The following is a 13,378-nucleotide window of genomic DNA, read 5'->3' on the forward strand; positions in this document are numbered from 1 at the left end:
TCGACAATTAGTCGGCCATTCGATTTCCACGGAAACGAGCGTTTTCCTTCCAAATATCGAATCGATCGCCGACCCACAAAGAGAGAGAGAGAGCCGATATTTTCGCGGGGAACAATGGGAACGACTTCTGTGACCGCAAACGGAACCTTTCGCGTGCAGACATTTCGTTCTTTTACGAGTTCGACTTCCACCACCACCGTGAAACTTCCATCGTATCCCCGACGACCGATTTTCTCCGCATAATACCCCGGGACCGCGGGCAACCGCTATGGTGACAGCCAGCAACCTCCCTGTCGGAAGTCCGTTTATTGTCGGAGATGGAATAAGGTTTTAGCGAGCGATTTAAAAATAGCTTCAACGTCGATGCCGGGAATTTTTTAATAAATCTGATAGATACGGCGGTTTAAGAAAGTGTAAATGTAGATAGATGCGAATACATTTATTGTAGCTTCGTTATAGGTATTGTCTAGCAATTTCTTCCAATTCTTTGATTACTATATACCGAAATCGTCCTCCAATCTAGCATCTTACTACCAGCAAATTGCTATAATCTTGCTAATAAATCCATTAGCAGATCCCCTCAGTTTTGTGTAAACACACGTATACGCAATATATCTCTCAATATAACGCAAATAAATTCGTTTGATTCGGGAAACATATCGTGAATATTAATTCACGAGCTAACTTTAACATTTTTCCGCCATGATTGTGTTTCTTCGCGAGAAAGAAAAGAAAAAGAAAAAGAAAGGGAAACAACTAATCAATCGATCGATTGACGTAGTATGATATTAACGCAAAGATCTAATTCCGAGATCGATTCGAGATAATTTTATAGGCCTGTTGTAATCGTCACGATAAAAGCGAAATTTTGTGTACAAACGATCCATTTAGACGTGTAACGCGATACATCGATCTGATTTTCACCATTGAAAATGGTGAATTACCTTAAAAGATATCATTGGTACCTTTCTAAATCTAATTCCTCCGATTCTAAGTACGTTTTCTCAATTGTAACTTTTTTTTTATTAACCTCGCTCCGCTGTTGTCGCCGATAGAATTATCTCTAAGCGAGGGAGAAAGTTTCTCGTGAGAGAAAAGAAAAAAAAATAAGGAAACATTACAGAGAACGAAGCATGAAATTGTATCTATCCACGTCCAAAGGTATTCCGCGTAATTACATCGGCTATCATATCGTTGCTCTTCCGAATTAACAAGAAACTGTACGAACGTTATCGATACAGGAGGAGAAGATGGAAGAGATAAGGGAATCGGAACGGGAAAGATCGAATCAAATGTTAGCCGCACTCTCCAATTACCGACGAATCATGCTCGGAATAAAACTGAATCGAGAAAAATTCCTGACCTAATCAAACGATTTAGTGCGTGTATTCGCGCTTGAATCGGACGAGATCAAATCGAGACGATGAATTTCTTCCTAAATTAATTCTTGACCAATTAGAAATTGGTTATTATAGGGATATTTTAGGAACAACTCTAAGTTTTTGTGTAATAATTACTTATCGTTCGAATATTCGAATGTAAATTAAAATACGAATATTCGGATCTCGATTGAATGAATATTTATATAAATATTTGGATATATATTATGAATATAAACGAAGAAAAATATGAAGAGATCACTCGAGACGGAATTCGATATCGGGTCGGTGTTTGGAATTCTCTTCCTCGCCTATTCTTTATTATTTTGCTTTATATCTAACATCCTGAACTAAGATTCGCAAAATATTCTTTGTCCGATAATCTAATACATCTAAAATCCACTTCTGAAAAAAAAATAAGAGATCCAATTCAAAATTCTAATCTAAACCTAACCTAAAGACTCTAAGATTTGTATCCAATTTATATCCTCTTATTTTTCATTTTTATTTTTTCTTTTCTATATCGCTTACGATTCAACCTAACATTTCCGGCATTCGTTTTCCAAATCACAAATTTCATAAATCCACGTAAACTCGTTTTCTACGAGCATCCAATTCCACTTTTGAGAAAATAAAAAATATGAGAAAAACTTACTTGAGATTAGAACCCAAATCTCCTGGTCAGCAGAATTCAGAGCTTTAAACTCACGCCCAAGATGTTCTCTCGCTTATTTCTCCTTCCTTTCGTTTCCTTTCCATATCGCTTGCGGTTTTTCACGATATCGCATTTTATTTCTCGAAAAGTCACGGCGACAAACACTAGCCTCCACCGGTAATCGTATTATCGACCAGGTTGGACCGATGCACCAGACCAATCAGGTGCATGGACGACATCATGGGGGCTAACCTAAAACTCGTTACACACATCCATCGAGCGTGCAACCCGGTCGTCAATTGATTTCGAGGTTCGTTCGATGTGTAAACACTTGTTTCAGTTTCATTTCACGTACGTTTCGTACGGCGAGCTTCGCGAGAATATCAAGTCGTTTCGATGATCCACTCGATGCCACGCGCGCGATATTCCCGATCGATCCGGTATGGGGATCAACACTTGGGCGAAATAAACTGGCGCGAAATCAAACGGCCCGTGTAATCGTTATGTTTCTTTGAGCGCGTACACCCTTATTCCCGATCCTTGTTATTTGGTTATCGATCTCCGAGATTGGTTTAAAACGATTCATAAATATGTATTAAGCTGTTCGGAAAAAAGTACTTTTCGCATTTCTGCTGTAAATCGACAGTTCTTTACCTGTGATCTGTGAAATTGAATTTAAAATTTCCCGCTTTTTATTATAATTTTATCACAAACGTAGTTTAATTTCAAATTGATAATGCTTCTTTTTTTCCATTCTTTCTTAAACTTTTCTCCATCTATTATACGTAATAGACCAAGTCTATGTCATGATTTCTTGCTAGCAAAATCGAGTTTCTCCTCCGATTTGATTTAGAAAAAATATTTTCTTAATATGATAAAATAACGCAACGTTTCGAACCACTCAGTTTTTGACTAAAATATTTTTCAACATCATATTCATGAGAGATAGATCAATGCGAAAACCCACAACAACAACGTATCGTGTCACCGATCTATCAATAGGATTTTTCAAACCAGACATTTGCAGCCGTGTTCGCTCTCTCTCTCTTATTTTTTTCCTTTTTTTTATAAAACAGCCTTCTCGATCAGTAACACTCACGCGATGCCATTTAAACGGATGTCAGGATATAGTGTGTGTATACTCCATGCCCTTATTTTGCCACACTTCCTTTTTTCTTTCCTTACGTTGTAAAATCAAGCAAAGTTTATGCTCAGTGGAGCGCGATCCCGCGGTATTTACGAGAAAAATCGTTGGAAAAATAAAGGATGGGAGGGGAGAAGGTACGAATAAAAAATTCGCGATGCTTTTAACGCACTTATCCTCCACAGTACCTTCGAATCCCTTGTTCATAGATAAATGTTACATGATTTCGCCGTAAAAAGTGTATTCGAACATCTTCATAAAGTCGTCTCTCGTTTGAAGAAATCTTGTGCTCCAAATTGAAATACAAGAATTAGAGACACAGCTCGAGGGTTAAGGTTAGTTAAGTCTTTTTTAATTAATTCGTTGACGTCCACTGATATTTCGTTAGCCAGTTGGAAAGAAAGAAGCAACTATTCCAAAGCGGATATTTCATAAGGAGAGTCATTAAACTTTTTCCAAAATTATGAAAGACGGAGAACAGCTTTCTTTTCATTAATACGCGTTGCTCATGTATTTATCTTGTACCACTCATCAAAAATTAATATCTATCTAAAGAGAATCTTCTATATTCTCGTTGACGTGTTAAACGTGTTAAACGTGTTAAACGTATTAAATGATTCGTTCGTCGCTCTGAAGATATTGGTACTTCAAAATCGTACTCGTTCCAATACCTTAGGACTTCCATAGATCAGAAGATACTTGGCGAAAACGCGAAGGATCGGGAACACGGTGCACGTGGTAAACCTCGAACATTATGAATCTTCGTTTCAAAGCAAAATTGCTACGTTATTTTCCACGTTTCCTTTTGTTATATTCTAACGAAAGTCTCGTTTAACACGCGCGATGTACACGAACGCGAACACATCCTCTATAGCGATAAGAGGATCACGTGCACGTGATGAACATCGGGACACGCGCCGCCTAAAATCGATCCCCAAATAATACGAGAGCCAGCCACTGGGGACGTGTGCGATCGTGAGACTTCGGTGACCAACCAACGAACGTTTTGGAAATATGAGGAGGAGGAGGGGGAGGGTCGTTGCATGCAACGATGTTTAGAAATTAATCTGCAGGGCTAAGGCAGAAATCTAGCTGGCTACACGTATCAATTAGTGTACCGTGTTGGTGAGGTCTGGTGGCTGTGTGTTGCTGTTCGTGTCTCGCGTGCTTGCAGGAGGTGTGTGTTCTTGTTCTTGTTTCCCCGCCGACACCGTGATGCTTGTATCGTGGCACTGCTTAGACGTTACCTCATTCATGTAGGACACTTCCGATAAAGGGACGTAGTAGTAGCCCAAGAAACGATCCCACAGGAAACCCTTGCACCAGACCTCCACCACAAGGCCCGTGTTCATGTCGTTCGTCTCGCTGTAAACGAAATAAAATAATAACAATTAACGTAAGATGACGATGAACGCAACGATCGAGGGAATTAGCGTTCGATTCGTGTATAAGAAGAAGGATCAAAGATTAGAGAAAGAGAGAGATATACAGAGGATGGAAGGAGAGGAAGGAGAGGAATCGAATTTTCACGTATTCCGAGACTATGAGATTCAACTTTAAACGTTGGACTTGGTTGGGGAAACATTCGTCGACTGACTGGAAAACTTAATTAGCCCGAAAGACGGTGGAACCTGGAGGATCGAAAGATTCGAATTCGAATCACGAATCCGGCGACTCGATCCCTTCCTTTTAAAACCAAAGCGCAAACTCGTCCCTTTACTCCTGCCATCGTTCTATATTCGATCTCGTACGCGTTGCCGCGTAATCATTAAATAATCAGGAAATCGTCGAACGACAAATATAGACTCGAATCATTCCAATAATTCGCAATTTGCTTAATTAAAATTCCGATCGACGAGCACAAACGAGGTAAATTCGTCCGTATCGAAAAGGGGACGAATGCAATCGGCCGATTCTTTTCCACTATTACATTTTTCCGCGTCGATCGAAGAAGAAATAGAGGCGTCGTAAGAGCAGCGTTATTGGCGCTATCGAATTCTAAATCGAGATACAGATCGATCTCGGTGTGGAGCCCTCTTCCTCGGCGATTCTTATTTTCGGCACACGGAGTGGGGATACAGGTTTCCGTCGCACAGGTTAAATAAAATACGATTTTAAATGGGCCGCGCACGCGGAGATGGGGAGGCGGTGGTCGAATGAAAAAAGTGGGTTAAAGGTTCGCAACTTGGCAACTTGAGGATTTAACGGCGCCAGTAAGGATATTTCAGAAATTCTGAGATCCAAAATTCTCCTATTTTCTATCCTCACGAGTCCTCCCGCGATTGTCCTCCTTATATATTTTAGACGGTCGATCAATAGAGCTGGTCCGTGTACCCTCCTCTCTCTCGACGTCCACTCGACTCGATCTTATTTCAACGAAACGAAAGATCCTTTTTAGGAACGTAAATCCGGGTCTACGCGTCCCCGTGTTTTTTTTTTTCGACGCGGGATGAGAATTGTGGGAGGGAGAGGTAGGAGAAGAAAAATTGGTTAGCTGTTTGCTAACCCCGGTTCGTCGAATTGTACGCGTGTCGAACTACCGGAAATGCGGATCACGTTCATAACGTTGCATAACTTGGCACAACTTGATAGACCTTCGTTCGTCTTTGGAAAGTCTATCCTACGTATGTGAATCGACGAAATTTTTTTTTTTTTACGAACCACCCTCGTATTGAATTCGAAAGACGATGGTACGTAGTATTCATGATTTTTGCTCGTTTATTAAAAATTTTTTCGTATCAAGAACTTTGAGATCTCCTCCTGATCAATGAATACTTTTTTACACAATTGTTTTATACAAAATAGATAGTATATTTATATAGTATAGTATATTAATAGATAGTATATTTATTACTGGATCGCTATTATAGATATTATTAAATGAAAATTTACGTTTTCATAATTATGATTAAATAAATGGAATCTAATAAAAAAATTTGATCAATCTTCCAAATTTTGTATTCATTTATAATCTCTCATAAACGTATTTCGTTCCATCCTTCCTAATTCCTCCTTCTCTCAAATTGATCTCTTTTTTAACCCGAATTTTTCAATGAAACGTTCCAAAAATACAACGAGATGAATTCACAGCGGCCCTGGCGAACGAAATCGCGCCGCACCATCCACAAATACAGATTTAACAAACACGTATAATTGTTTCGAGGCCCGTTGTTTGTCGTTCCATCGTTTATTATCGAAATAAATAAACACTTTTTTCAATGAATTTACACGAATATACAGTTTGTATATCGATATCGAGAATAAAATCACGAAGGAGCGTGATTTCATTGAAGAATGTAAAAGTTGCCGGTGAATAAAGCGGATGCGAGAAAGAGAAATGACAATGGACAGGAGGGGGAGGGTGAGGAAAGAAAAAGGGGATGGTATAAAAACCGGGCTAATAATAAAGAGCAGCCGCAAATACTTGGACGTTACAATCACCATCGTCCCTCGTTTTTATAAATAAACAGATCACATTCCACACCTTTTCCTGCTCTCTGTCGGTGTCCAGAGTGTATCCTGCTCCCTGATAATACCGGAATGATAAAGATGCACGGTGAAAAAAAAAAAAAAAAAAAAAAAAACCCCTGAAAAAATTTTTTCAGGGGTTTTTTTTTTTTTTTCCCCGGTGATTTTTATTATTTCCGGTTATAGAAGGGGGGAGGAGCCGGGAATAAAAAAGTAGGGGGGGAAAAAAAAAAAAAAAAAAAGAAAAAACCCATCGAAAAAATTATTCTAAAGCGTAATTATATAGCGCGTACTCGACAAAAAGCTAGAGATCGATACTCGAACGAGAAAATATCATGGGGTTGAGGGAAAAGGAAGGAGACGAAGGAGAAGAAGACGGAGGGAAACGGAAACGATTAAAACCGGAAACACGACTCGTTAGATGGGATAATCGCGAGTGTCTGGCTGCACGTTTGTTTCTACAAGGTGTCTCGTAATTTGAATTTTATTTTATCGCCGTATTTGTCATATTTATCGCGTTTTAAAGACAAGGAAAGCAGAAGAACAGAAGAGTGGTCGCTTTGGTTTGTTATCACGATAATTCATATTGATGAAAAAATTAATATTTGAAAAAAGAAATAGCTTCTCGTATAACGTGAAATGCCAACTCTCAAAATATATAGTGATAAAGAACACAGTTTAGAATGAAGTTGGCTGGATAAATATTCAACTAGAGACACTCTACTAACAATCCAATAATATAGTTCATTTTTCTATTGATTGGACTTGCCTCATTGGACATGTATATATAATAATAAAATATCTTCTGAAATATCAATTTTTTACTACTAGCTTCGTAGTTTTTCTTAAAGAAAATTGCATCGATAAAAAAATTACATTTAAAGTCCAGCAAATATCCATTTGTAACTTATATTACTAACACAAAATTTAAAACACAATTTTATCGATAAAATATTTCTCGACAAATTTCAAAATGAAAGAACATACATATATACATCGAATTAAATTAAAATTACAAAAGATACTTACAAAAGAAAGTCTTGCTCCCAGCATGGATTGGCCCCTTTCACCGTGACTGTCGTCGACTTCACATTTTGCAGCTTCAGTGTTACGTACGAGTTGAATTGTTCCGCTGAAATCGTTGCAAATCGGTCTTGAATCGTGTCCACCACCAACGTAAAACCGTTGTCACCTCCACGAGCGAGGAGGGGAGCGGGAGGAGGGAGGTTATGCGACTCCCGATTGATCGTGCAAAGAGGACGAAGCGCGTAAACCGCCCCTCGTAAAAGAAATCTGTCTCTCGCGGAAATGGAAACGTTGACGTTGATAAATAGGCCGGAGGCCGCGGGGGAGAGGGGAGAAGAGGTGTGTGGGCATCAAGGTATCGGCCGTGCATGGAGCAAAAATTATTTACGATCGGATGAACCGGGATTTATACCGCGTTACCCAATAAATTAAACGTTTGACCAAGTAACGTTACGATGCAGCGGTTCTCCGTTGAGTCGCATGGGATGAAGCGCGAGATAAAGGATTAATAAATTTTAACTTTAGATAATTTTAAATAATAAATACGCGTGAGATGTGTCAACGAACACGAATAATTCAAGGGGATTTTGAAGAGGGTTTTTGGTAAAAATACTGTTCCTATTTTTTACCGTATATATGATATAAATAAAAAATTATGATTTAAATGGAAATTATTAAGAAAGTAATAGTAAGGAAAAGAGATTAGCGTTAGAGCTATCTCTATAGAGGGCCTGTTCGTATAAATTATTGTAATTAAAGTGATAAAAAGAGAAGGTGTAATTATATTCCTATCTCTAATAAATTACAATATTAATTTTATATGAAATCATTTTGGTTGTTCTAGAGTTAAAATGACGAGTCGAATGTCCACGATTTCGATCATAGAATATTAAATAAATGAAGTGAGCAGTAATAATTTCTTCTTTTGTTGAACGAAATTATTCGAGTCTTCGGTTCTTATTCGTTGAATTCATATCTTTGTTTCATCAACATCAAAAGATATAATTTTTTTATTTTAGAAAAAGATCACGAAATTACATTTCTACTATATATCCCCAGAGCGAAACAGAATGAAATCGTCGAACACCTTTAATTTAAAAATCTTTTAATTACCGTAACGTGTCTGCCACGCGTTTGTATTAAATACGCGCGCACGACTCGAAAAATAACAAAATATTCCTATGTCGACGAGGACACTTTTATTCCTCGCCAATCGAAAAATCGTAGTTCGCTTTATAACGAATATCCTGAACGTCGTTACATTGGCACAATTAAAAAAGTTATTTATAGAAATTACTGACTTTCAAATATTTTCTATAGAATAATCAAAACGAAATAGAAAATTTAATAATTCTGGAAATTAAAACAAACACGAGACTTATAAGCAACTTAATTTTACAATAAATAAAGCGAGATAAAGAATGTAAAAAATAACAAAAATAAATGCCATCTCGTTCTCGCTTCATCTAAATGGAAAATTAAATTGTTCGTAATTTAATAAATAAACTTCGTATCATCTTTATATTCATTTTTCGTGCTGAAAAAATCCATGAAATATCGTTCGAGAATTTATTAAGTATCCTGTAATTAAAAGAAACGAAGAATTATTACTAAACGTGTTGATATTATTCAATGATCCCTCGAAAATTTAATCTATTTAACAAACCGCTGAAAAGTATCTATAAGATATCGTTGAATCGATATGGAAGGAGACACGAATAGTATATAAAATTGTAATATTATTTCGATTCGAATCCGATCGTTTCTCAATTTACCATGGATACCAGAGAGTCCCATTCCTGGAAAACGGGGCAGACGAACCGTAAAGGTCTATAAGCTTCATCCCTGTTGTCTGTCTATGAATATATACATAGGCTGCAAACTCTCGATAAAAAGCACGCGTCTCGATTTTACGATGTGCGCTTCATACGCGGCTTATGTGAGAATAGAATTTTTAGCCACGTGCCAATGAAGTTACTTTTCACAAACGATGATACGTAACGATTTCTAGATACTCAAATCATTAGAAATTAATATAAAAAATTATATAACTGGATCAGAAATGATAATTTATGATTTAAATAAATTTGAAAATAAAAACATAGAAATTAAATGTAAAATCATGTCAGATGATTTAACAATGGAAAAATAGAACAAATTTTAATTATACAGGATACATCGTCTAAACTTTAATTCATTTATCTAATAAAAATTGCATAATGACAAATAAGATGTAAAAATAATTTCTTTTAAATTTTTTGTAGATAAAAATAAAAATTATTAAAACATCTTAAAGTCATTGACGATTACTTGATTCTCATCATAAAATATCACAGTGCAGAGAGAATTTTCATTGTTGAGGAATATTTAATTAACGTAATTGCTATTCAATGTGTTATTAATGATAATTACAGTGGCTGTCGCTCAAAGTCGTACACATGAACACAAGCCTGGACCATTTCGCATGATTGAAACTCTTGTTACCGTCTTATTTCATCCGTTTCCAGTGGTATATTGTCACGACGAAGAATGACTCGTTCTGATTTGCGTGATATATGGCACGACATGGCGACGTTCAAAATAATTCCTCACGTTCATTCACACGTTGAAATGAATTTCTTAATTTAAGAAGCATAAAAAATGAACATTACTGAAATGAACAACCGTAAAATCGTTTTGAATTTGCTTGTTTTAATTTTTTCGATTATTTTTAATTATTATGAGAATCAATAATGATTATAATAATGGTAGAAATATAATAAAAAGATTGAAAATGAAAGAATTTTTACGTTTTTTAACCATTTCGAGAATAAAAAGTAAAACAATATGTTCCAAAATAACAATTAAAATTGTTATAATTTTTCAACGAGCTTATTTAGACATAAAATTCTATTAGAAATAAAATTATTTATCTTACTTTTTCTTCTCTCTAATTCACTATATCCCATTATACTATTATTATACTGTATTGAAAGAAGATCAAAATTCTCGATCGAAAATTTAAAAATTAATAAATAGAAATAGCGAAACTTTTAATTTCCAATAATTAACAAAAACTACTTGAATTAAAGAACGTAAAAACTAAAAATACATAAATTTTATATTAGGAATAGATGATCTAAGAGAACAATGAACTTGTAGGTGCTGAACAAGCGTTTTAAAATTCACAGCACGGAGATAAGTGTAAAAAAACAGATCTTTTTGAATTCTTAAAGTCTGATATCAAACAATTCAGATAAGGAAAACAGGATTCAAATAGCTCGAGACTCGTGCGACTGCATACAAAGATACTCGAATCTGCGAAAATCGAACACGGATAAATTTTTCCTCTTGATATATAATAACATAACTTAACCTTTACAAAACGTGTAAAATGAATTTAAAAAAAAAAAAAGAAAAACATGATACAACACATATACATAATACAATCGTATTTTTAGGAAATTCTAGAACTGATTTGGCTACAGAATCCATCTGATTTTATCAACTGTACATATATTACTTGGCTTCGAGATTACTTTAATTTAAAAAAAAAAAAAAAAAACACGTGGCTTCGTGAAGTGAAGAAAGAGAATAAGAAAAGAGAACCCACTTATCACTTACTGCAGATTGAATCCACTTATTCTAATTGGATCAAGAGTCCACTCAATATCAAAGAGAGGATAGTGCCAAAATCTATTTGTATCGAGGAACATTTTGGTTCTATATATCGTTCTAATTTATGGTTTGTTTGGTGTCAATAGCCTCCAACATTCAAGATTGAAGCTAGAGAGTGTTTGTCACCCAGATTAACAAGAATCATTAGCAAGTCAAAGACCTTTATGAAGAGCGTAAATTGATCTTGAATACAAATAGTAACTTCGAATAAAATGTGGATGCTTGAATAAACTAAATAGTTAAATAATGTAATTACGAATCTTAGAACGAGAGACTAAAAAAGAAAATGTTTAAATAAATACTTTCGAATCAAATTTTTACATCAAGTGTTTCTTATTGCCAATAATTTTAGATAAAGGAGGGACTGCATTTTGAGTCTTGGAATCAACTAAGAGCCTTTTCTGATTAAGAAAACGGCAAATATGTTTTATTGTTAATAACTCGAGATAAGATTGAATTAAATGAACTGTCAAATAGTAGATGTATTTGAATGTTGGAATCAAGTAGAGACTTTTCGCTAAGAAAATTTTGGAATTAAGTAAATACTGTTGGAATAAAGGAAGCTTGGCACGAAATACGTCTTACTTGTTCGTGCCAAGTTATTTCTAAGACATTCTGGCGGAATCTGAAAATAGGGATCTAGATATATATCTGAGAAATTTCAATGTGAAACTCGTGTTACGATATTGTTTGAACAATGGGTATCATAGAATATGAGAAAACAGAGTTCTTGTATCATGTGAAGTAGCCATTTTGCTTTTATAATGCATTACTTCTTTTGTTCTGCTTGTCACCTGGCACAAACTTTTTTATCGCGACAAACTTTTCAAATGTCGGCCCATTATGCATAGCTTGCCACTTTTTTAATATTACTCTTGGTCTATTTCGGTACAATGTGCAACTTTTGCTGCTAAATATACGTAGTTTTTTTGCTTTGCGCGAACCCACTCTCGCTCAATTTTTTTCAATTCAGTCACTAAACTTTGAGCTCCAATCTCGACAATACATTTCTCTCAATTCCGTTCCATTATTTCATCGTTTCTTAAATAATTCCAATAATTTCATTTTCTTTTAATCATTAGAGACAATTCCGTTTCCTCGTGATGGATTAAATTAATCAAAACATTATTCTCTACATTCTTGCGAGAATATACTAAATTTTGATTTTACATATATCAATCTACTTTTAAAAATCAAACAAACATCTCTACTCATGATATTTCTAAGAAAAAAGTGGATGAGTTTCTCTAATCGAGATTATTCGCGTAACATAATACCATTCTCTATTAAAGTGACGTGTATGGATATGTATACAACGATTCACAGTCGCCATTCACGTACACGTGGCGGCGTCGTTTCCGGGACGCGAAAAACACGGTTGATACGAATGCAAACTTACTGAAAGTCTCAAGGCTCTTTTCCATTAACAGGAGAGGGAGGGAGTGAAAAGAATGGCGCGAGGCGCGAGTATCGTAACGGGAAATTGCTCCGATTTGAAAAGTTTAAATACGTCGTGTTGCAAAAAAAAAAAGACTCGTTCTTCTCGAGCCTTTGTATCGCTTCGACGGAATCGCGAATTTCAAGTTGAGCGTTAAAAAAAGGAAAAAATAACGCGGACCGCGATATTGCGATTTTTTGAAAAAAGGAAAAACGGAACTATCACCACCAACACCGCGGATGATAAATTTCCACCGTGTTTCGCGCTCCAGCATTTCCAAATGGAATCGCGTGACAGCCCCCTCCCCTCTTTCTCCCCGCTTTTCACGATACACGTAATCATCATTAGCCGTTCTAATAAATAGTATTCGAAATAGTATTGACGCGGAAACGAGCCCTCTTCTTGCGGGCAAACGATCGAATGAGGAAGATCGAGAGGGAGAGGATGAGGAAGAGGAAAAAAAGGCATAACGATTTATGATCCGAGCTCTGGGAGCGAAGTTGCAATCGATGGTTACGAGGCATTTGAACTCGCTGCAAAGAATTGGAGCATGGGTTATTCGCGAAAACAAAGCGAGGCAAAGATCGGTAAAAAAAAAAAAAAAAAAAAAA

At 36.0% G+C, this 13,378-nt stretch overlaps 1 protein-coding gene across 16 annotated transcripts in view; it reads right to left on the reverse strand.

Annotated features, from left to right (window-relative positions):
* LOC102676760 (protein unc-13 homolog B) overlaps nt 1-13,378 on the reverse strand; it is a 352,205-nt gene that overhangs the window by 312,052 nt on the left and 26,775 nt on the right. For 14 of the 16 annotated variants that reach the window (XM_031514136.1, XM_031514142.1, XM_006608814.2 and 11 more), the window contains 2 exons: nt 7,676-7,778; nt 4,297-4,543 (listed from right to left, as the gene is read on the reverse strand). In XM_031514136.1, coding sequence (XP_031369996.1) covers nt 4,297-4,543; nt 7,676-7,778 — 350 coding nt within the window. The remainder of the gene's footprint in view (nt 1-4,296; nt 4,544-7,675; nt 7,779-13,378) is intronic. The other 2 variants (XM_006608811.2, XM_031514157.1) reach the window with 1 other exon arrangement.

Source organism: Apis dorsata, unplaced genomic scaffold (assembly GCF_000469605.1).
Source record: "Apis dorsata unplaced genomic scaffold, Apis dorsata 1.3 scaffold_44, whole genome shotgun sequence".
Taxonomy (NCBI): Eukaryota; Metazoa; Arthropoda; class Insecta; order Hymenoptera; family Apidae; genus Apis; species Apis dorsata.